General features: G+C 42.5%; 5 protein-coding genes across 10 annotated transcripts; 2 read left to right on the forward strand and 3 right to left on the reverse strand.

Moving 5' to 3' along the window:
• Positions 145–3,176, reverse strand: LOC8074578 (50S ribosomal protein L21, mitochondrial). Its single transcript, XM_002441456.2, has 5 exons — positions 2,683–3,176; positions 2,514–2,594; positions 1,796–1,897; positions 834–908; positions 145–655 (listed from the first exon to the last, which is right to left on the reverse strand). The coding sequence occupies exons 1-5, from the start codon at positions 3,103–3,105 to the stop codon at positions 584–586; spliced, it is 753 nt and encodes a 250-aa protein (XP_002441501.1). The 5' UTR covers positions 3,106–3,176; the 3' UTR covers positions 145–583.
• Positions 5,092–9,992, reverse strand: LOC8074579. Of its 5 annotated transcripts, XM_021447464.1 has the most exons (10): positions 8,941–9,992; positions 8,189–8,231; positions 7,978–8,103; positions 7,359–7,569; positions 7,147–7,263; positions 6,881–7,009; positions 6,622–6,671; positions 6,433–6,530; positions 6,008–6,292; positions 5,124–5,908 (listed from the first exon to the last, which is right to left on the reverse strand). In XM_021447464.1, exons 3-10 carry the CDS (start codon positions 8,045–8,047, stop codon positions 5,402–5,404), a joined length of 1,467 nt encoding a protein of 488 aa, XP_021303139.1. In that variant the 5' UTR covers positions 8,048–8,103; positions 8,189–8,231; positions 8,941–9,992; the 3' UTR covers positions 5,124–5,401. The 5 variants fall into 5 exon arrangements, with proteins under 5 accessions (XP_021303140.1, XP_021303136.1, XP_021303139.1 ...); XM_021447465.1 differs by lacking the exon at positions 8,941–9,992 and having other exon boundaries at positions 5,092–5,640; positions 5,721–5,908; positions 7,978–8,934; XM_021447462.1 differs by lacking the exon at positions 8,189–8,231.
• On the reverse strand, positions 10,525–12,380 carry LOC110430218 (ribosomal L1 domain-containing protein 1-like). Its single transcript, XM_021447467.1, has 2 exons — positions 11,035–12,380; positions 10,525–10,951 (listed from the first exon to the last, which is right to left on the reverse strand). Exons 1-2 carry the CDS (start codon positions 12,328–12,330, stop codon positions 10,928–10,930), a joined length of 1,320 nt encoding a protein of 439 aa, XP_021303142.1. The 5' UTR covers positions 12,331–12,380; the 3' UTR covers positions 10,525–10,927.
• On the forward strand, positions 12,478–15,467 carry LOC8074580 (cytochrome c oxidase assembly protein COX19). Its single transcript, XM_002440185.2, has 5 exons — positions 12,478–12,802; positions 13,524–13,631; positions 13,741–13,829; positions 13,912–14,009; positions 15,162–15,467. The coding sequence occupies exons 2-5, from the start codon at positions 13,622–13,624 to the stop codon at positions 15,262–15,264; spliced, it is 300 nt and encodes a 99-aa protein (XP_002440230.1). The 5' UTR covers positions 12,478–12,802; positions 13,524–13,621; the 3' UTR covers positions 15,265–15,467.
• LOC8063578 (ninja-family protein 8) lies at positions 17,084–20,385 on the forward strand. 2 transcript variants are annotated; one of them, XM_002440186.2, is made up of 3 exons: positions 17,084–17,257; positions 18,085–19,253; positions 19,738–20,385. In XM_002440186.2, exons 2-3 carry the CDS (start codon positions 18,191–18,193, stop codon positions 20,097–20,099), a joined length of 1,425 nt encoding a protein of 474 aa, XP_002440231.1. In that variant the 5' UTR covers positions 17,084–17,257; positions 18,085–18,190; the 3' UTR covers positions 20,100–20,385. The 2 variants fall into 2 exon arrangements, with proteins under 2 accessions (XP_002440231.1, XP_021303141.1); XM_021447466.1 differs by having other exon boundaries at positions 17,087–17,257; positions 18,072–19,253.

Below are 20,796 nucleotides of genomic sequence, written 5' to 3' on the forward strand. Positions count from 1 at the left end.
CGGGATACTTTCAGTTCTGAACTGGTCCATTGGCACTTGGAAGCTGGGGCAATATAGGGAGGAAAAAACAAAACAAACAAACACCCTGGATGGTACTTACAAGCTGCAAATTCTCGCAAGATACCAAGACCAAGAGTGCAGGCAAGCGTAAGGTTTGCAGCTACATTTGCACAGGCCAGGGCTTACAGTTTCAGACATCGAACCAGGCAGAAACGAAGCACTGCGGTTTCATTATTACACTCTAGTAATCAACATGGAACTGACGTATCAGAAGTTCAGAACACATGTATAAAGGATGTGCACAGAAAAGCTAACCAAGAATGAAAAATAAGTGTCACTGTAAACTACAACAGCCGATCCACACCACCCAAACTGCTCAGTGCATTGGCATCATGTCAGATATTGTACCCGAGTCCGAATGCTGACAGCTTCTAACCTTTGAATTAACAAGAAAAGAAGCATCATTTCACTGGTATCGACTATCAAAATCTGACTGAACTTATAAGACCGGCCAAAATGATTGCCTAGGCAGGCCTTGCTGCCATAAACAAATCGCGCTGTTACTTCTCTCTTTGCCCTGAATTTAGGCGGCAACAGCAGCAGTCTCTGGCTTATCTATTCCTTCAATGTTGGTTATTCTCAGTTTTGTCAACTCCTGTAAAAGGTTACAGCATACAGTAAGAATTACATGAACTACATATGGACAAGGCATGTACCAAGAAAACATTAATGGTTTCTTTGGGGTACAGTGTATACCAGTGAAACTAAAAACAGCATTGGTTTCTTTGGGGTACAGTGTATACTAGTGAAACAAAAAACAGCATAAAATGCACCTGGCGATGGCCCTTTGTTCGGCGGTAATTTTTTCTGCGTTTCTTCTTGAATATGATCACTTTTGCATCTAAGGCCTGACAAGATTATCAAGAGAAATTTAACTCAAATCAGTACATCCATATGTTACAACACACAATTGCGTCAAAATGAGCTCTGGCAAGGTAATGCCAAAGATATATTGTTCGTGCTCCTATCTTCGGTAATTATAAAAAATAGAAAACCATGGTTTATAAATGTATACAAGCATATGGTGCCAGCAAAATCTATAACTAGTACTATAACTCAAGCTCATCAGATGTCATTGAAGTTATAAGCATAAGAATGAAGCAACCCAACATGGTCATCAACAGATCAGATAGGTAGTCCGCAGCAAATATCCAGTAAACTGTAAATTTTCTGTTGAGCAGATACACAACAACATTTTACCACTCTATACTTGAACATGCCTTCAGGACAAGACTTGATTAATGAAGAATGAGATGCATGATTTACATGTTACAAACTATAATCATCAAGTCAAACAAGCATAATGGTACATGCACTAGAAAATGTGTACCGACTGCAGATGATTGAGTCGCAACTGAAATAAGGATATTAGGCTTCTCCGGCGCAATGTGACTACTCCTATAGTCCTATCAGCTAGGCCACTTCAAATGCATCAAAATCAGTACTCAATAGATTTAAATAGTCAATACTTAGTAAGTAGATAGGCATGCAGACCAATAACCAACCGAATTATTAAAATAAATACACTCAAATAAATCTGAAATCTGCACAGATACACAGAAATTGCATGACACATATTTTGCAAACCAAAATTCTACTAATCGAGCGGATACACTTTACTGATTTGTTTTGATAAAACTGAGTTTAGTAATCATTTCATAAATTTCATCAGTGAAAAATGTTGTAGCAACAAAAAACAAAGTTCAAGAAATTAGTGTTCAACTATTCATCTTACATGTTCTTCTACAACAGCATGAACAGCAGCATCAGGTAGTATTGGTCTCCCAATAACTGTTTGAGTTTGCGAACCAAGCATGAGAACTCGGTTTAGGACCAACTGCAGTAAAGTCAAGCATTGAACAGCATCATCAGCAAATCATGAATAGAATAAAATACACAGGATGTCACAGAGAGACCTATGCTGGTTGCTAGAATCATAAAAGGAATTCATGAATCCACATAGTAGAACGTGCTTCTTAACTTGTAGTTTCTAATAGACTAAAGAAACCATCAGAAAAACACATACAGACACACTACATATATCCAACTAAAACAAGGCCTGAATAATAATACTTCTCAATGCACTAATCACAACTCAAGATGCTATAATCATGATCTAGGAATCCAGAAGAAATTGTGAGACTAAAAATACATTCTCCAAGGTTCAGTTTCAACATAACTTTGAGCAGAATTTCAATAGTCCACGCCCTAGTAGATAAAAAGAGTTATATCACTGGGGTTCCATAACAAATTCAGGAAACTAAATATCATTACACCATCAAGTATAGCAACATTATCTTATTGCAATTTAACTATATATGAAGATATTACATGAAGCAGGAAAGAACATAAAGTTCCATAGTGAAACGTAACCTCAAACATCACAACTATTAGTCACAAAAGTCACAGGCTCATAGCCAAAAGTCAGGTCGCACTAGAAGCGCAATTCTTACCTTGTCATTCACATCACAGAACTTCAACCTCTCCGTGAAGATGGAATCGCCATTGCTCACCTTGAATTGATGCGAGCCGATCTGCAGGCAGAAATAATCACACGCAATCACGCACCAGATCCAAACCCCAGCCTCAAAAACAGAAAGACTGGTGCCAAATGAAGCAGACCTGTACGACAGCGAAGACAGGCTCGTAGGGCTTGAAGGGTTTCTCGTCAGCCCCGAGCGGTCCCAACACCTTGTAGCCGATCTCCGCCGCCTCCGCTACCTTCTCCTCTTCCGTCTTCCCGCTCGGTTTCTTCGCCGCCACCGCCTCCTCCTCGTCCCCCCATTCCCCCTCGCTCCCCTCGTCGTCGTAGTGCTCTTCTTCGTCTTCTTCGTCGTCCTCGTCGCCGGAGGAGCGGGTCGCGAAGTGGCAGCGCGAGGGGTAGTACAGCCGGGGGGAGGCGAGGGCCCGGGGAGCTGGGGAGCCGAGGGGCTCGGACAAAGAGGTCAGGGTTCGGGTCGCGATCGAGACCGGTGCAAGATGTTGAGATCTCTGAGGAACGAGGCGGCTCGAGAGGAGGCGCAGGAGGCAGCGCCGCGACGCCATGGCTGCGGCGGCGGCAGGGGACGGAGGCGAGGAAAGGGTAGAAATGGAAATATTCGGTGAGCAGCGGTTTTGACGAGGGTTTAAGGGGGGTGAAAGCTTACAGTTGCAGGAGACTGTGTGGGACTAAAGGCCTTGTTTAATTCATCACAAATTTTACAACAATTTTTAGAATTTTTCGTTACATCAAATCTTGCGCCACATATATATAAAGCATTAAATATAAATTAAAAAAATAACTAATTACATAGTTTGTCTGTAATTTACGATATGAATCTTTTGAGCCTATTAGTCCATGATTGGATAATATTTATTAAATACAAACGAAATGTTATAGTGTCTATTTTGCAAAAAAAAAATGGAACTAAACAAGGGCTAAGACCTCGTTTAGATCTAAAATTTTTTTGGATTGTGATACTGTAGCACTTTCATTTGTATTTATTGTTCAACCATGGACTAACTAGGCTTAAAACATTTCTCTCGCAATTTGCAACCTCACTGTGCAATTAGTTATTTACTTATTTTTTTAATCTATATTTAATACTTCATACATGTCCCGTAAGATTCGATGTGACAAAAAATCTTGAAAAGTTTTTAAATTCGGGGAAACTAAACAAGGCCTAAAATGAACTAGAAACCTGAATAAACCACATCTTTTTAGCCCTACGAGAGGACACTCATAATAAAAAAAACTATGATAGTTTATATGGGTATTAATTACAATGTCACGTAGGCAATTTGCTGATGTGATAAGTGATTTAATGAAGAGAGAAGGAGAAAATCTAATAAACTAGGTCTAACTAAGAAACTGGGTCTTCACAGTTATCAATGGATAAGAATCTACTCGTAGTCTATTGGAAGAGCAAATATAGTTTCTATCACTGTTTATATGGTGTACTATAGAAAATCTTGCATTAGGAAAGATGGTTTCTTGGTACGGTATCCTATGCTATAAAACTACTAATAGTTTCATGTATTGTGAGTGCCCTGATGAAATAGAGCTCCTAGCTCTAGCAAGGTTGTTGTCTAGCCTAATTACCATGATTAGTTAATTTATGGCAAAGTCATGTAGCAATAGCTATTCTCTTTTAACTCTTTCATCACTGTGTTTTCAGCCAATCAGGTGGACTATTATTATATACTTTCATTTGAAATTATAAACATATCAACAAAATAGAATACTTGTACAGTAATCATGCATAGACAATACGAAAGTTAGTTTCCCTCTCGTATAAGCATTTTCGACACAAGCTTGTAACCAAACAAACTTTTCATTGATCTACACGTTGAAAAGAGTGAAGGGAGAGTCGACTAAGGCCTAAAGGCTCAAATGCGTATCCTGAGATTGTGTGTTTATAAACGAGTGACTTACTTACCAACTTCGTACTCAAAAATGATCAGCCTGAGGCTACAAAGATATATCATAATATTTTTTGAGAATCACATAGTACAACATAAACACTCACAACGTATGTACACTCGTCCTTTTGAACACACCTACGTAAAATCCTATCCCTATAATAGAGACGTCGCCTATCACTGAAAACTTAGATTCACAAAATTACTACAGGCGCCTCACTGTCCTGTTAATAGAGACGTCGCCTATCACTGAAAATATAGCGCCTTAAATTCTAAAATAAATCTAGAAAAATACGAGCACTCGCGCTAGGTTGAGAACTTAAACCCAGATAGACAGGTTCCACCATAAAAAACCTAACCAGCTGATCTTCACAATTGCGTGAAATTTATGAAAGCCTCTTTTGCAGTAGTAACTAGTAAGAAACTATCCAAGCGTGCACGCATGAGAACAGCTTCTAAAGCTAAAACCAAACGAAAACGGTGAAGCTAAAGCTATTTTTGTTCAGAAGCCGACAACACCAAAACGTGATGTTCTTTGAGAAACCGAAACCCTGACAAAGAGGGTTAAGGCTTTATTTGGCAATCGGTATGGCTTAAGTGACTCTCAACTACTAAAATAAAGCCGTGTGCAAAGACCAAAACCATTCCAAACAGAACTAAATTAAAATGTGAAGTGTTAATAACATTACATAACCAGAGTAGCATGTGGCTCGTCAAAAACAAAATTGCATATTGCCACAGTATAATTGCTAATAAATCTAATTTCCACTGTTCCCTGTAAAGACTGTAATATTCCGTGATTTCTATCATTTGTAGTGTGTGCGACAACAGATAGTGCTACACTGCTACTGTGCTATGCTACTCGTAGTAAGTTCCATCTAGTTGGACACATTTGTGCATATATAACCAAAACCATCGAGAACTCCAGATGACCAGAAGGTCAGCGAAATTTCTTCCTGCCAATCTCAACGAGCATGGCCAGCAGAGCCTCGCACATCTCGCTTGCATCGGCCTCAGCGCTGCCCATCTTCAGCGTGGAGTAAACCATCCACGCGTGGTCCAGCCTCCTCTCGGGCCTCACCACCACCGACCCAGGCACCTCGGCGTCGCGTCGTGTCACCAGCCCGTCACTCCTCTCCCCATAGCGCAGCCGCAGGTGGAGGGCTGTGAGCGCCATGGCTGCAGACACAGGCGCAACCACGGGGACCTTCAGAGAAGCGAGCATTGACTCGACAAACTCAGATGCAGATAGGAAGAACCGTGGCAGGGGTAGCCATGGGAGGAGCTCGGCTTGGGCGACATGAGTCAGTGACGCGAGCACCGTGGGCGCGGTGCTGGCTTCAGTGTGGAAGGAGATGATCGGCAGCTCATCGATGGGGAGTTTGTGCTTGGAGATGAAGTCCTTTCTCTTAGCATATGTGAGGTCCTCCAAGGCCCTGATGTCACCCTGCAATTGTTCATTTGTTTTTAAGACTGAAATGGATGAGATAATGATGAACAATTTTGTAACAACGGATTTGACTGAGAAACAGTTCATGATAGGGACCTTGATTAGTTTGCATACGATGAGCTCCATGATCCTCCTTGTCTCCTTATCAGCGATCTGGCCTTCTCGAAGGATATCTGAGGCGACCGGGGTGCCACCATATGGGCTCTGAACCAACGCCAGGCCAGCAACCTTACCCTTGAGCTCAGACCAGTACAACGAAAGAGCTGCAGCTGCATCAACTCCACCTTTGCTATGGCCAAGGAGCAGAACCTGCTTACCAGATCCCCAGTAGAGCTCCTCAATGTATTGTTTCAGTTCCCACGCATTGTTCTCTACTGACGCCTAGACAAAGCAAATGGTAAGTAACAGTACGAGATACTAGTACAAGCAGCAGCTGCTTCAGGACATAATATGAAGCAAGAATGAAACCTAGCACTAGGAAAAAAAAAGAACACTTGCATGTCACCCTTCAGCTCAATTACCTCGCTATGAATTTTCGCAATATGGCAAGCCAATCCCATTTTTGAAAAGAATCGTTTCGTATTGGTGAAGTAAAGTGGACTGTGGTTGCTAAAAAGGCCTGCATAAAGTTGTACAAACGGGATAATTTGTAAGCAATGGCATTTAAGGATCATCCGCAGAAACCAGCTATGTTGAGAAAGATATCTCACCAGGAATAAATAAGTAAACCAGTGTATCAGGCAGGCAGTGTATGCCATTTCTGAAACATAAAGCAGCTTTTAGTATTGCCGGCCTTCTCAGAACTGATTAATTACTTCCAGTCCAACTTAATTGGTAGTTTATGCTCAAAATTTCCACACTGCAGTATTTGAAAGCATGCTACAAATGCTTTCTACAAAAAAAGGTGGTAGTGTGTAATGTTTTTTTTTTTGTGTCAGAGTTCACTAAAACTGGGCACAAAAAGATCACCTGATGTCATGCAAAATCTCCTTGAAGCGACCTGTCCCATCAACTGAACAAAGTGATGCCCGAGTTCTTTGCAGCCATCCTATATCTTCACAAGATCCCTGTAGTGTTGTCCAGAAACGATGTAAGATCCTGTGATAGAAAAATGACATATCTTAGAACTAATTAGAACAAAGAAAACTGGGATGCAACTTACACGAAGTCCTCAGACCACAAGATGCAACATGTAAGCAAATATAGATGTCTGAACAGAGAAGGCATTAACTAACCTGGTTAGTTTGCCATGTACTTCACTTGAAAACAGATTCCACTGATCTCGCACACTGAATGCCAATCTTCGTACCAGCCTGAAGCCATGTAAAAGATAGGAAGACCTGACATATGATCTAACAACACAAAAAGTTGCAAAGTGAATGTGAGACACAAGACAACAACAGATGTAATCAGCTTACTGATTGATGAAGCTATAAGAAAACTGAACCTTTCATAAATACTGGAAAGTCCTTTTCTGAAAATTGTGCCTTCAGATGTTCCATTTGTAGTCTGCTCTTCTGTAGTAGTATAACCAACAGATAATGCAAATGCCCCTTCATGAAAATATCCTATGGTGCCAGTCAATGATCCACCATGGCTAGCAGAGAATTGGACTCCAAGACGTTGAGGAATCCAATCAATGGACCGAAGCCAATTTTCTGCTAGGATTAAAACAAACACATAAAAAAAAGATAAAAACACAACAAAAACATAAAATTTCAGGCTTCTCTAGTTTTGAGAAGGATTTGTCTCATCATTCATCAAACATGTCTTATCCAGTCAAAGCCTCCGAAATTCTAACCACAATGCCTCCAAAAATAGAAGGTTATGTGTGTTTCAAAATGATAATACATCTCGGACTACTTTCTAATAGAAAGTAGTCAAGCATCAAACTAATTGTTCATATAAATAAAGGAAAGAAACTAGGAATCCTGTACTTAGGAACTTGCAACTCAGAATCAGCAAAAGAAACAAGATGGCTAGGTGCTCTAAAATATCAGCTACCCAAATCCCAAGTAGTTTTGTGAACGAAGATATATACAAGCTCAAGTTGTTGGTCCTGGTACCTATTAATTCTGTCAAGTATTGTCTTAGCTGCCAACCAAGGTTTAGGAAGCGTGAAAAATAGTCATCCATCTATGTCCCAAGCAGATGATACAGGAGAGTGTCACCCCTGATGGTACATTTTTGTCCTAACAAAAGGGGGAAAAAATCGCATCAAGAGCTCAGCATGTATCAACAAACGCATTCATGGATACAAGAGAGTTATCTCCTTACCTGCATAATAGACCTCAGACTATTCTTTTATGATATGACACAACTACGCAAGAGAAGATCAACATCTCAGTCGGACAGGGGATTATCCACACTGCCAATATGGCTGTGCACGAAAATCTAGTATAAAGAACCAATTTTGAACCACTGACTGATCATACATGGATTTTTGTTTTGTTTTTTAAATAAACTTTGAGGCAAGTTAACATTGTGCAATTGACATTTAAACTAACAACAATTATGCCCATTGCTAGCGGAAAAACATTGACGTTGCCCAATCGCATCATAGCTACCTCTTCCACGATCTAACACCCTCAAGAAGGAAAAAATAGTGGAGGTTTCACTGAAAACCTATCACATGTTGATCAAGGCAAAGCATACATTACTGTGGGCAAGGGCCCAACAGATAAGTAGTAACTTTGATTCCCGGATGAAATGAGACTAAGGAATGATGTGATGAGCCAATCAAAACAACAAGGTGCATCAGCCAGTTCCTAAGATCTTGTTCGGGATTGCACCGTATCCATCTTAATTCATACCATATCCACCTCAATCCACATCGACTTGAATGAAAAATTAACTATTTTTCACCTCAATGCACTCGAACACGCACGTGGAATGAGTTGGAGACAAGTTGCAGCGAAACCGCCAATCACACACCCAGGCATTTCCACAAACACTTGGGCCGCATGCAGTTGGTAGGTAGACTGCGCCCCGCGTGCACATCGCCCGTACAAGAAAGAAGGCCAACGTACCTCTACGTCCCAGCCCCCGTGGCCAGAGCAGAAGGAAGGAGGAGCTCCCTGAACGCTGCTAGGAAACCCGCCGAGCCGTGTCCTCGTATCTGCCAGGCGGCCGTCGGCGAAATTAAAAAGCAGGAGAGCGAGCGCCTCAGAGGCTCAACCTTCCAAGTTCCGAATGGGCTTATCCAAAGTAGGCGTAGAGGAGATGCGACGCGAGTCAAAAAAGGAGCTCGCGGCGATCCGGGAGCGGGAGAGCGGAGGGATGGGACGGCTGAATAGGCTTATCCGGTCACCGAATCACCGGTGACGCGCGCGAGGCGCCCGAGGCCGACCACACGGGAGGGCGCGCGCATGGGCGCCGCGTGGGGGGCGCGGCCGCGAGCCGTGGCACGCCATGCGTGGGGGCGCGTGCTGCTTGCTGCTGCCCTTCGCCCCCCAGTACTTCTGGAACGGGAGGGAGGCCCGCCAATCGCGGGCGGGCGTCCAAGCCCGACGGGCGGGGCCCGCGCGCCAGTCGTCGTTACTCTGAGCTTATCGTCACCGCCAACAGCGGCTTCTTCTCGAATCTCCATCGCGTATGGGTCCGGGATATTGGCCTCTTGACTCGCACGCCGCCGTCGCCGTCGCCTCCCCAGGATCAATGCAACGCGTCCGAGGTCCGACAACATCTGCGGCGCGTAGTAGACCAGAGATCCATGCTGCGGCGTTGGGCGGCTGCCAGAGATGGCGCGACACGAGCACGTCGTGCTGGGGTGTTGACTCTACTCTCGTGATCAGAGGCACGGCTTGGCATCTGGTGATTGGCGTCGGCAAGGCAGGTGCAGGCGACACGAGTGCCGGCTGCGTCGTGTTGATAAGCGAACTTTTTTTTTTTTTTGACAAAGGATAGCCGAACAAGTTTGATCAGAAGAGAAGATTGGGTTGACGCTTGAAGCTACCCCGTCTGCGACACGAGTGCTATAGCGCCATCTGGGCCATTTCTCACCGTGAACTCGCTCAGCCCTGGTGCTGGGCTGGCTATCATCTTTCTTGCCATCATATAAGTGAAAAATAAGAATAGCAGTACCACTCATCATAATAGCCAAAGTCTACTACGGCCTTAGCGGCACATGAAGCATTAAATATTAATAAAAATAAAAACTAATTGCTCAGTTTACCTATAAATTGGAGATGAATCTTTTAAACCTAGTTACTCCATGATTAGACAATGTTGTCTAATAAAAATAAAAGTACTACAATATCAAAATACAAAAACTTTTTGATCTAAACAAGGCCTACGTCTCTACGATGACAACAGTGTTCTCTATCATTTCAAGTATACAAGATCAGTGAATCCAATTATTACATATTCAACTGCCATTACATATTCAACTGCCATCTCAACATAGGATGTTCAGAAGCACCAGAACACAGATGCTGTTTTTCCATCCAGTATGCAGCTGTTTTTCCATCCAGTATGCAAACAGAGTAAATAAATCAAAAGCTGTTGTGAAGATTTTTCTTGAAAGGATGCACAGCATTCATGGAATGAAGTGAACTCAATCTAGGATCGTAACCCAATTGCTGTGATCCCACAAAACTAAGAGTATCATAATGTAACCCAATTGCCCACAAAACTAAGAGTATCATCAATCACCATGAAGACGATGGTAATGGTTCATAATACATGTACAAAGGATAACAAAACTAGCTCAAATCTGGACAACAGTGACATGGTTATTAAGGAGACAAATGGATTCAGAGAGAGCAGGACAACATAAGCATATTCTTAGAAAATCAACACAAAATTGTTGCAAGTCGAGCGAAGTACAGTCTTAGCAAGAAACAGTTTCGCCATACTTAACACAAAGGCTTGAGCTACTAAGCTAACAAAACTGAAGAAACAACTTCAGGAGAAATCTCTGGGGAACCCAAGTTCTGCGGTATAAGTGATAGGTGGTCTTCTCAAGTAAAGCCTGGTATGGTTCTTCAGGCTGATACCAATTATAACTAACTCAATTCATTGATACTTTGAATAACCAGCCTGCCAATATGAAGAACATTGTCGATCAACTATTTGAACAGGCATCTCCAACAGTAATATCAGCTGTAACATTATACTCTTACCCTGGTCCTCAACTTCTTGGTCTTGCCATCCGATTTCTCCCCCTTGATCTTCTTATCTTCCTGTATTTCATCAGTACCAACTTCACCATCACCCTTCATGCTCTTCTTCTTCTTCCTCTCCTCAGTCTTCCCTTTCTTAATCTTCTTCTTGTCCAAACTGGCTTCTTTCACCTCATTTTCCAAACCACGCTTACCCTTCTCTTTCCCCTTCTTGTCAACCTTCTCATTTTCCAAACCACGCTTACCCTTCTCTTTCCCCTTCTTGTCAACCTTCTGACTGTCATCGGCAGAAACCGCAGTGCTCTTCCTCTTCTTTTTCTCTGTCTCCACCTGAACTTCTTCCTGCATCACAACATCCTCCTCAATCTGCTCCTTTTTATTCCTCTTCCTCTTGGCACTGATATTGCCAAATATCACTCTTCCACTGGCACCATCATTCGCCTTCTTCTTGTCACTCTTCTTCCCGCGAGTCTCCGCTTCTGCAGCATCAATGACCTCCGCAGACCCAACAATTTCAGGCACCTCGATTTTCATACCCAACTCCGGCACAGCTTGGTAAATTGGTAGGGCAACTGAATCCACAGCTTTCAGATGCAGCGCCCTAACGTTGGCCCACTTCTTTGGCACCTTCTCGACAGCCTCCTCCACCGTGGCCATCACATTGTCCACGATCTCCGCTTCCTCCATGTCCAGCCTACCCACCTTGATCCCCGAGCAGGTCCCCGAGCGCAGGTAGAGAAAAGCAGAGCCAAGGACCTTGCGAACCTGCTCCGGCCAACCGACGCGGGTGAAATCGACTCCAATCGGAGCCTTCTTGGTGGAGTAGAACGCCTTCCCGAGGACGCGAGGCAGCAGCGGGAGGATGGCGCGGTCGGCGATGAAAAGGTCGTGGGAGGCCGCGAGGCGGCGGCGCGACTCGTAGGGTCGGTAGTCCGTGCGGAGCGTGGAGAGCGGGATGACCTCGGAGACGGGGAGACCGTGGAGCGACTTGGACGCGTGGAGGAGGTCGGAGGCGGAAGGGGACCGCGACTTGGGGCGGTCGTCCGAGATGACGCAGACGGAGGCACCGTCGTGCCCGACGACGGGATGCGGCAGCGGGAGGAGGCGTGGCCTGGTGCTGCGCGAGGCGGGGACGCGGCGGAGCGAGAGCTGGAGGACGACGAGGTCGTCGCGCTCGTCGGCGAGGAGGTTCGGGCGCGCCTCCGCGGCGCGCTTCTTCATCCACTTGGTGAGGGAGGCGACGGCGCTGGCCACCGTCTCTCGGGGCACCGTGTGTGGCGGCTGCGGCGGCGACATGGCGGCGGCGCGAGAGGGAGAGCAGAGGGGTTTAGGGTTTGATTGATGTCCGTGGGAAGGTTGTGTTTTTATACGACTTCACAGCATTTGCCTGGATGTCTCCCTATGTCAAGTGGGTCCAGGCTCCAGCATTTGCCGGGATGTCTCCCAATGACAAGTGGGACCAGCGATCCAGAGAGGACACCCAAAATTCCGCAACTAGCAAAGGGAGGCGCTGTAGCGCCGGCGGCCCTGGTCCTCTCCCCTGTTGCGGACTCGCCTGGCCAGTGCGTCGGTGGTCGCCGCTCGCCGGAGCTAGCAAATCGAGGCGAGCGGCGCGGCGAATTGGCACAGGAGGCGGGCAAAATTGGCTCGGCCGCGCGGGCAAACCCTTGCGCCGTTCTTGTGCCGTCGTGTGGCTTCCGCCTGTCGGCCGGCGGTGCCCAGGTGGATAGGCGGACACGCGTTGCCCAGTTGCGCGCGGGACAGACAGGTATTTGATATCTGGGTAATTGAGTATTCGTATTTGCTTTTAAACTTCAATTGCACAATGCCACAATCCCCAGTTTCTTGATTTATAGTACAATTGTTGTCAATCGGTATACCTGTGGGTGATTTAGACGATTATTAATGGTGTAGGAAATTCACCAGCTCTGTCACTGCACTCGTGCACCTAAAGCCACGCAATCCCCTGTTCTTGATTTCATATTTACTTAAAACTTCAATTGCACAATGCCCACCTCTTGAATTTTAGCGCTTTTGATGTCTATATATATGTATGTAACCTGTGTGTGATTTAGATGATTAAATGCTGGCCCTAGGCGTGCAATTTCACCAATTCACGCTAGGCATGTCAGTTCATTGGCCACTCTTGTTCAAATGCATCTTCAGAGCTTCATGCATCCGGTGGTTGTTTGTTGTTGCAACTTGCAAACAACATCAGTAAAACAAATGCTTGCGTTGGCTATTTAAAAGTTTGGCTTTGTGATACTTGTTGATATTATTCTGGTAGTGCACTAAAAGGTTGTCTAATCAGCCTGCAATTTGTTTTAAATTGGCAGACATGGTATTTACTGATACCAAACCAAAGTTTCAATTGATATATTTTGTACACTGCACTTACCAATTATAATGCGCTTATTACAAAATGAACTGTGTTAATGCTAGACACACTACTAGCATCGCTGACCTGTGCCTTTATTGTGTTGTTGCAGTGCTGAGCATTGTCCACACAATTGCTAGAGATCAGACTTTATTCCTGGAGGCCTTTCATTCTTGATTAATCCTGATCGAAACCTGAACATTTTAGCAAATGAGTGCCGGTAATGAGGTGTATTGATCTATGTGTTCAGCTCCTAAAATCACTTCATATGTAGTATTTACTATTTTTTTAATTATATTTATTTGACGAAAATTTGTGAGTTTTAACAGGTGGTGCTTTTGGTGGAAATAGGGGGGTGAGGCCTGTACCTCCTGAAAAAGGTGTATTCCCATTGGATCACTTACATGAGTGTGACTTGGTAAGGCTACATAACTTCTTCATCAGTTACCACTGTCATTGTATACTTGTTACATAAGTAGTGATAGTAACTGTTCAAACAGGAGAAGAAAGACTATCTTTCTTGCCTGAAATCTACAGGATTCCAGTCTGAAAAATGTCGGCTGTTCTCAAAGAAGTATCTGGAATGTCGGATGGAGAGGTTAGTATACTTAGTTCTTATATATGCTAATTTCAGACCTGTAAAAGCTATCATGATATAGGTACATAATTGTCTAAACCTAATGGTAATTTCTGTGATCTTCGCTGTTATGTTTATGTGATATATCGGTGGTATTCGGTGGGGGTCTCTGTATCTTGCGAAGCAATATCTTGGGTAAGCCCGGGTGGCTATGATGAAGTGCTGTAAACATGAACTTGTCCTGGCTGTGGCTGAAATGCAAAATAGACAGGGGTCCCTGGAACTAAAAAATAGGGATAGTTTAGCTTTTGCACTTAGCATACTACATTCTACAAAAATTATGCCTCAAAGAAGCTGTGCAAATGTATTAATTGTATGAACTAAAGTTAAAATATCGGTAACTATCCATGTTTCTAGATAGTCCTTTTGGTTGTTTTTTTTTTGGTCGAGCAACGCAGTAGAGCTGCATGTCATCTCATTAAGAAAAAATACATACAAAATGTACAAAAACTAGGAGGAGGCTACGAAAACCATAAAAAGAAACAAAACGACCACAACCAGGCAACCACACTAGACATTGGTTGAAATTAGTTCTGTTTTTTGCACTCAAATGCTTTCAACATCTTTTTATTTTGGTTGGCAAATATGTCTGTTTTAGGCACTTAGTAGTTTGAGATTTATTGAACATGCTCCCCAGGCTACATCATGTTATGATCCCTTTTCAGTTGTTGAGTGAAGTAAATGTTATTGCTACATTAGCCTACAGCAACCTAGTCTGGCCTCCTGGCATGCTCAGTGGTTTGCATACTCGGGTGCAAGTGCAACACATGTGCATTGTGCCACAACGAGGTCAGTGTTTGGTGATTATGTGAAGCAACCTGTTCGCCAAGCACAAGTGGGAAGCTCCTACTTTTAGTTCATGTGCTGATTTGTTTTGAGAAAGAACATTATGTTGATTTATCTTGGAAATTCTTACTGGCCCTGGGTCCCTTACCATCTTTGATTTCTGAAATTTAGTTTCTGAGCTCATAACAAGGTGTTAAAAATGCTTGCTGGCTAGCAAGATTCAGTTTTTGCTTCTCTTTCTGTTTGCTGCTGCTCTTTCCCTTATGATTACAAATCATTGTTTCTACGTGTAGTTCTGAAATCTCTGAATTTATTTATCTTCCTCAGAAACTTGATGGCAAAGCAAGACATGTCAGAGCTTGGGTTCAGAATTGTGGACGAAGTGGATATATCTCCTGACAAAGAACAGCAAACTGGAGAGCCCTCCTAATTAGCCAAAGGATAAAAAATAGCTGTTTGATTTTGATGTAGCTTCAGTATGTTTCTTCATCCAGGAGATCTGTCAAGATCTGAAAACAGATAGGGGTATAATAAGAAGGATAATGGTAGTAACCAAATTTGAAATTTATCTGTTGGCTGTTTAGACATTCCTAAGGAGCAGATTATATGATTTATGTTTGATTTGCACTTTAATGTCTTCTATATGTATTGCTTGATAACAAATTTTTGCAATCAGTGTGTAACTGTGCTGTGCACGCGTGGCATGCTAGCAACCCAAGTGGCAACTGGGAACTGGGAAGGACCCATCTCTCTCGCTAGGGATGACAAGTAGGCAGATTTACATAAATCAGCAGGATTTGAACCTTCTGCTCTTCGCTAGGGATGCCAAGTAGACAGATTAGCACTGATAAAGCAGGGTTTGAACCCTGTGGAGTCCGATGGAAGATGATATGGATTAGCCGTTGTGTGAGCGAAGGGCAATCTAATCCGACTTAGGGCATGTGTCGGATTCTCTAGTGCTAATAGTTAGCAGCTAAAAATTAATCTTAGTGGATCTAAACATAGCTGTTAATAGACTAACAATTTGCTATGGAGTTGCTAACTAGTATTAGTTGGATTCTCTAGTGCTAATAGTTACAGCTAAAAATGTTTCGGTGGATCTAAACACACCTGTTAATAGACCACTATTAGTTATGGAGTTGTTGTTTTCGGTTTGAGCTTTTCTATGGACTTAACACCTCTATGTGCCTCTACTGTCTTTGTGCCTTGCGGATAATAAACACTCACTTGGCCAAAATTGTTTAAGATTGATAAAGTACGGCAATTCTAACACACGAAAGTATTTTGCAACCTAATCTTTAACCATGTCACAATATAAAAATCCTCAGTAAATTATAGAATTTAAAGAGAGTGCTAGGAAGACTCAAATTGTTTACGAGATATTGAAGTGTCAATACTCTATATTAGTTATTGTTAGAGCATGAAATTTTTTAATGAGTTCATACCATTTTTTATTGATGATAGCAGTGTTCCTAGTTCACTGGAACTATTGTTTCATGTTTAACAACACAAAGGAAAAAATATTCACTTGGGAAATTGTCACGAAGAGAAAACTATTTTTATTTTAGAAAAATATTTTTTATTGATTGTTGGTTTGTGAAATTGGTATATATTCTTGTGAAAGTGGCTTCTAGCTTCAAGAAAAATATTCAACCTTAACAAAAATATAAAATGTTTCATTACTTATTTACAATGTACTATATTTTTACTACTCCCTCCATTCCAAATTGTAAGTCATTTCAATAATGTTAGAGAGTCAAAGCATCTCAACTTTGACCAAAAATATAGAGAAAATTATAAAGATTTATAACATCAAATATGTATAATATGAGAATATAATTAATGAACAATATAATGATACTAAGTTGACACCATAAATATTATTATCCTACCATATAAATTTGGTCAAACTTAAAATGGTTTGACTCTCCAAGATTTTTGGAATGACTTATAATTTGGGATGGATGAAGTAGTCACTAATAGTGTCTAGTGAAGAGAATAAATATGAAATTTCTATTATATTATTTAAAACAAGTATTTTACTAGCCAATAGTATCAATGAAGAGAATAGACATATGAAATCAACAAGAATAAAAAATTGAAAAGGGAGAGAAAGAATAAATAATTAAAAGGGAAAGAAAGAATAAAAATTTAAAAGGGAGAGAAAGGAAAAAAACACAATAAAATTTTTTAAAGAAACTGAAAAACGGCCCACAAGAAGCCCGTGCGTTTTTTTTTTCCGCCGTCTGCTTCTCCTTCCGTCCGCTGCCTTCCTTCTTCCCTCCTCCTTCTCTCTCTCTCTCTCTCTCTCTCTCTCTCGCTACCCTCTCGCTCCCAGACGACTGTTGGGCCGCCGCCGCCTACGCCTAGGCCAGGTGCTGAGGCTTTCCTTGGTCTCTTCGCCGGCGACGAGCACCCACCAGGTACTCCCACCCCTTCCCTTCCCTTCCCTTCCCTTCCCTTATTATGTGCGAAGCTGAGCACCGAAACCCTAACCTAAAGCTATTTAGCTATTTGACAATCCTCCTAACTTCGAAGTTTTTGCAAAAATTATTGGGTGTACATGTGTACACCCATGTTCCTTTACTGGATCCGCCCCTGCGAGCACCCAAACCCTAACGTGAGCTATTTGACTAATCGTATTCGGATCCGGTCTAATTACAAGCGTCTACCTACTAATAACTTCGATTCTCTTGCCAAAAAAAACGACTGTACATGTATACAGCCATGTGTCCGCCCGCTAGGATATCTGGCCACAGTGGCTTAGCTAGAAAGTTTCTATTGGGTGTGCTCTAAGAGTAACTTCAAGAGCCTCTTTAACAGCTTCTTTAATTAGATCTCAAAATATTTCCATCGTCTATTTCGGATTTCTAGTATATAGCCAAAGATACATATAGATGCTGATGTTTATTGAAATGGTTCTCGAAAAGATCATTAGAGAGGGGAAGAAAAACTCTTGGAGATGCTCTAATGTATGGAGTATTATACCATACATAAATTAGGCCATGTAAAGAGCTGATCTCCAATAATATTTGCAAAATCTGGGTGCCCCCAGGCACAAGAGGAGACCCAATATCCGGTCATGATTGCCTGTGAAAATTGTGCATGACTAAATTTTGCAGTTATTTAGCGTCTATGCATGTGATGAATTGCTTTGTTAAATGATTCTTACTTATATGTTTCCATCTGCCATAAGTTATTGGATTACCATAAAAATGGTCTTATCTCTTACAAAAGATTTTTATTGCAGGGGTTAAGGTTTGGATGGCAAGAATTATACAATGCTCTCGATTCCATCCTCAGAATGTATGAAGAAATAGTCCGTAATATATCATTGCAATTACCAAGAACTGGAAATGGACGATGACAATGGGCTTGAGCTTAGTTTGGGCCTATCTTTGGGCGGGTCATCAGGGAAGGCCAAGGCTAGAGATGCACCTCTAGAACCAAAAGCAGAACCCCAAGTGGAAGAAAGCAGTAGTAAAGGCGGTTCACAAACTCCTGATGCTCCTTTTGGGAAATTTTATCAAAAGAGCGCTGAAAACCAAGAACAAAATAGTAAACAGAGGCACAGCCCTGTTGCACAACAGTTTGGAAACTTCTGGGGACAACCAGGGAGTTCCTCTGGTCCAGTGGTAGACGGATCTATTGAACCAGTGAGCCATCAGCCCCAGCTTTCCAGTTATCAAGATGGAAGGATGCCAAATAACAGTGGAAACAATTCTGAGGAGCAGAAGCCAGTCTCGAGTAACCGCAAGCTTTCTGAAGAGATGAACTTTCAGAAGAAGCATCAGACAGCTAGTGACCAGCCTGATGCATTCAGTAAGAGCTCTGATGGAGGTGCAAAAAATGCACCTATCTCAATTAGCACGGATGATGGTTCAACTGGTGAAAATGAGGATGTTGCCGAGTCAGAAGCAGAAGGCTCAAATTCTTGGTTGGTTGCACAGCGTGAAGACAGTGCTAAGGGCTCTGTTGTTAACAAGGGATCGGATAGGAAAAGATCCGCAGATGATGCTGCAGTTGGTTTTCAAGGAAAGAGGCAACCAAGTTTCTCAGGAAGTGAGTCCAGCTCTGGAAAGCTGACACCTGGGAATCCGTTATCGATGCAGGCATCAAATGCAGTGGCTGTTCCATATCAAGTCCCAGCTCAAGTTTCTGGACCTCCTACCATAACTAATGCACCAAATTTTCACCCGGTATGCACTGTGCAGTTGAGGCCACCCACAAACGGTGGACTAACTGTCCAGACAATGGGTAATGCCTCTCAGGTTGCTTTTGGTTACCCAGCAGTCCAGCTACCAACACTTGAAACAAGCTCTTCATGGGCATTTGGTGCTCCACCTCAGGCTGTGTCTTCTTTTACTGCAAAAGAACAAACAGGAACCAAACAAGCTGACGATGGCAAGAAGCCTCAGGGTTAGTGACTGTGTTTCCTTCCCAGGAAAAGGAATAAACTCCATTTTTGTTTGATACTTCTACGACTGCTTTTAAATACTAACAAAAAAATGTCTGCCTCTAAAAAAACAGATTGTTAACAAAAACTAGAGTTAAAACACTTGATTTTATGTAACATGTGTCTGGTTAGCAATACATGTTTGAGAAGATTTAAACCATGGTTCCATCCTAACAGTCCGTGGCTGTTCCTCCATTTGTTTGTTATATGATTGGCATGTCATTAAGCCATTTAAGGATTACTGCCTTTTCTTTTGCATTGCCTGCCAGTAACTGGTGTGCAAAATGATGAACTGTGGAAGGAAATTCCATTTTGAGCTCTGGGCTTTTGTGCATGGCTATGTTTGCTGCCAAAATTATATATGCATGTTTGAATATTTTGCCAACTGACATCATATCAACCTTCCAGTGCTGACTTATTTTTCATTTTTCGGTTGGCAAATTGCAGAGGCAGGTGCTTCCTCGTCTGCTCATGCTGAAGATGAGAAAAAGGCTGATAGAGGACTCTCTCTTATGGGTTCTGCCATAAGGCCAGGCATCGCTCCAAATGTCAAATTCGGAGGGTCTGGATCATATCCGGATCTTCCCTGGGTTTCTACCAACGGTGCTGGACCAAATGGCAGAACCATATCAGGTGTGACATACAAGTTTGGTAGAAACGAGGTAAAGATAGTATGTGCCTGCCATGGCACTCACATGTCTCCGGAGGAGTTCATGCGGCATGCAAGTGCAGATGCTCCTGCCCAAGAAAATAGTGCAACTCTACCGGCATTCCCTGTCGGTAACCAAGCAACGTCTGCAGAAAATTAATTTAGCGGTTCACAGAGAATGCTTGACTAATAATCCTTACCCCTCTTCTGTCTATATCAGCCATTCACTGTAATACTCAGTGTTTATCTCATATTGATTTTTATCATGCAAGTTTAGATTCTTTGTATTTTGAGCTTTGTTTGGGGACAAAAGTTGTGTATTTTTAGTGCTATGTAACACATGGACTGCCAATGCTATGGTTGGATTTTGATTTATAGACGATGTGCCCACTGGGCAGTGAAAGTATTTGAAGAGGGAAAAAAAGATAAACAGAGACTTTGTCTTCCTCGTGATCTTTGGTTCTTACCGCCAGTGGTGTATAAGGCCTGGTTTAGTTGGCAAAAACTTTTGGTTTGGGTAGCACATTCGTTTTTATTTGACAAATATTGTTCAATTATGGAGTAACTAGACTCAACAGATAGATTCATCTCGCGGTTTACAGAAATTTTTATCTATATTTAATGCTTCATGTATGTACCGCAAGATTTGTGACGGGAAATCTTGAAAAATTTTGGGTTTTTTGGTGAACTGAACAAGGCCTAAGTTGTAATGACCAGAGTAACAAAAACATATATATGTATATAGCTCAGGTAATTTTTATAGATGACTCGTATCAGTGGCTTTAACTATTTTTAATCCACTATAACTTTGACAACGGCTAACTAGCACTCTATCAGTTTCAAATTATAAGATATTT

This window comes from Sorghum bicolor, chromosome 9, assembly GCF_000003195.3.
Source record: "Sorghum bicolor cultivar BTx623 chromosome 9, Sorghum_bicolor_NCBIv3, whole genome shotgun sequence".
Taxonomy (NCBI): domain Eukaryota; kingdom Viridiplantae; phylum Streptophyta; class Magnoliopsida; order Poales; family Poaceae; genus Sorghum; species Sorghum bicolor.

Excerpts from the sequence above, each read along its gene's own strand:
- LOC110430218 (XM_021447467.1), bottom strand. The coding sequence starts at position 12,330 with ATGTCGCCGCCGCAGCCGCCACACACGGTGCCCCGAGAGACGGTGGCC. Across the intron at positions 10,952-11,034 it reads CCAAGAAGTTGAGGACCAGG|GCTGGTTATTCAAAGTATCA; the intron begins GTAAGAGTATAA and ends TCATATTGGCAG.
- LOC8074579 (XM_021447461.1), bottom strand. The coding sequence starts at position 8,047 with ATGGATGACTATTTTTCACGCTTCCTAAACCTTGGTTGGCAGCTAAGA. Across the intron at positions 7,264-7,358 it reads CTTTCCAGTATTTATGAAAG|ATCATATGTCAGGTCTTCCT; the intron begins GTTCAGTTTTCT and ends TTGTGTTGTTAG. Across the intron at positions 6,672-6,880 it reads GAGATTTTGCATGACATCAG|AAATGGCATACACTGCCTGC; the intron begins GTGATCTTTTTG and ends TTTATGTTTCAG.
- LOC8063578 (XM_002440186.2), top strand. The coding sequence starts at position 18,191 with ATGGACGATGACAATGGGCTTGAGCTTAGTTTGGGCCTATCTTTGGGC. Across the intron at positions 19,254-19,737 it reads CGATGGCAAGAAGCCTCAGG|AGGCAGGTGCTTCCTCGTCT; the intron begins GTTAGTGACTGT and ends GGCAAATTGCAG.
- LOC8074580 (XM_002440185.2), top strand. Across the intron at positions 13,830-13,911 it reads ACTTACATGAGTGTGACTTG|GAGAAGAAAGACTATCTTTC; the intron begins GTAAGGCTACAT and ends CTGTTCAAACAG. Across the intron at positions 14,010-15,161 it reads CTGGAATGTCGGATGGAGAG|AAACTTGATGGCAAAGCAAG; the intron begins GTTAGTATACTT and ends TATCTTCCTCAG.
- LOC8074578 (XM_002441456.2), bottom strand. The coding sequence starts at position 3,105 with ATGGCGTCGCGGCGCTGCCTCCTGCGCCTCCTCTCGAGCCGCCTCGTT. Across the intron at positions 2,595-2,682 it reads CTGTCTTCGCTGTCGTACAG|ATCGGCTCGCATCAATTCAA; the intron begins GTCTGCTTCATT and ends TTCTGCCTGCAG. Across the intron at positions 909-1,795 it reads ATGCTGTTGTAGAAGAACAT|GCCTTAGATGCAAAAGTGAT; the intron begins GTAAGATGAATA and ends TAATCTTGTCAG.